The sequence below is a fragment of the Psammomys obesus genome, unplaced genomic scaffold, assembly GCF_907164565.1.
Source record: "Psammomys obesus unplaced genomic scaffold, mPsaObe1.curated_primary_1811, whole genome shotgun sequence".
Taxonomy (NCBI): Eukaryota; Metazoa; Chordata; class Mammalia; order Rodentia; family Muridae; genus Psammomys; species Psammomys obesus.
Window position 1 is genome coordinate 901,080 of NW_026590704.1, and position 1,525 is coordinate 902,604.

At 36.5% G+C, this 1,525-nt stretch overlaps 1 protein-coding gene across 1 annotated transcript; it reads left to right on the forward strand.

Annotated features, from left to right (window-relative positions):
- Positions 1-219: 219 nt before the first annotated feature.
- Positions 220-1,173, forward strand: LOC129677986 (olfactory receptor 4K2-like). Its single transcript, XM_055608669.1, has one exon. It carries the CDS (start codon positions 220-222, stop codon positions 1,171-1,173), a length of 954 nt encoding a protein of 317 aa, XP_055464644.1.
- The last annotated feature ends 352 nt before the right edge of the window (positions 1,174-1,525 follow it).

Here is a 1,525-nt window from a genome sequence, read left to right on the forward strand (position 1 = left end):
TCTGTTCATATTATTGGCATTTGACTAGTATTTAGGGCCAGAAAAGAGTGATTTTTTTCAGTATGTTTATTTAATCAGTATTCGTTTCTTCACTAATGTTGTATAAACTTCTCTTGAGTCAGCATATTAGATAAAATAAAGAAAAAAGATAGTGAGAATAAGGTAAATAAGCATTTACATATATTTCGTCTTTCTACAGGCTTCTGCCTATGAACCCAGATGATGAATGTGGCTAATAAGTCTGCTGTGACTGAATTTGTTTTGCTGGGACTCTCTAACTCCTGGGAGCTACAGATATTTTTCTTCATAGTGTTTTCATTCTTTTATGTGGCAACGATGGTGAGTAATAGCGTCATCCTCGTCGCTGTCACATCTGACTCTCGCCTGCACTCTGCTATGTATTTCCTGCTTGCCAACCTTTCTATTATAGACATGTCTCTGGCTTCCTTTGCCACACCCAAGATGATCATAGATTATCTAACGGATCATAAAATGATCTCTTTCGGTGGATGCATCGCTCAGATTTTCTTTCTCCACCTCTTCACTGGTACGGAGATTATTTTACTCATGGCTATGTCATTTGACAGGTATATTGCAATTTGTAAACCTCTGCGCTATGCTTCAATCATTAGTCCCCAGGTGTGTGTCGCCTTCGTGGTGTCCTCGTGGATTGTGGGAACCATGCATTCAATGAGCCAGGTCATATTTGCCCTCACATTACCATTCTGTGGCCCCAATAAGATAGATAGCTTTTTCTGTGACCTTCCTGTCGTATTCCAGCTGGCTTGTGTGGATACTTATGTTCTTGGTCTCTTTATGATTTCAACAAGTGGCATTATTGCTTTGTCTTGCTTTATTCTGTTATTTAATTCATATGTGATTGTGCTGGTTACAATAAAGCACCATTCTTCTGGAGGATCATCTAAGGCTCTTTCTACCTGTACAGCTCATTTTATTGTTGTCTTTATGTTCTTTGGGCCATGCATCTTTATCTATATGTGGCCACAAAACAGCTTTGTGATAGAAAAGGTCCTGTCTGTATTTTATACTATTTTCACTCCCATTCTGAACCCACTAATATATACTTTGAGAAATCAAGAGGTAAAGTCCTCCATGAGGAAGCTGAGAAGTAAATTCCTAAATTTCAGTGCAGAAACTCCTTCGCATCTTTAAAGTTTTAAATCCTTTGTTATTAGGTGTAACAGGTTTTGTGAAACAGCAATTCTGTGTTATGCATGTAGAAAATGTACATTTGAAACTTTAAAAGGAAGTTAATAGAAATAATTGCTTCAAAAAAAACCTGTCTAAAAAAATAACAGGATTTACTGTTTAAAATTAGTTGGGATGTTGATAATCAGGCCAATAGAAAAGAGGACCAAATAATAGGTACAACTTAAAGAGGAATTAAGTGATTAAAGGAACTAATTCCAGTATGTACACACAGAAACTCAAGATACCCCCTAAAGCATGACAAATGAGCAAGATTTTTATGATATTTAGGAATTCTTCACTGCTGTAGAGAATT

What these genes read in the sequence shown, in the direction of transcription:
- LOC129677986 (XM_055608669.1), top strand. Translation starts at nt 220, where the DNA reads ATGATGAATGTGGCTAATAAGTCTGCTGTGACTGAATTTGTTTTGCTG.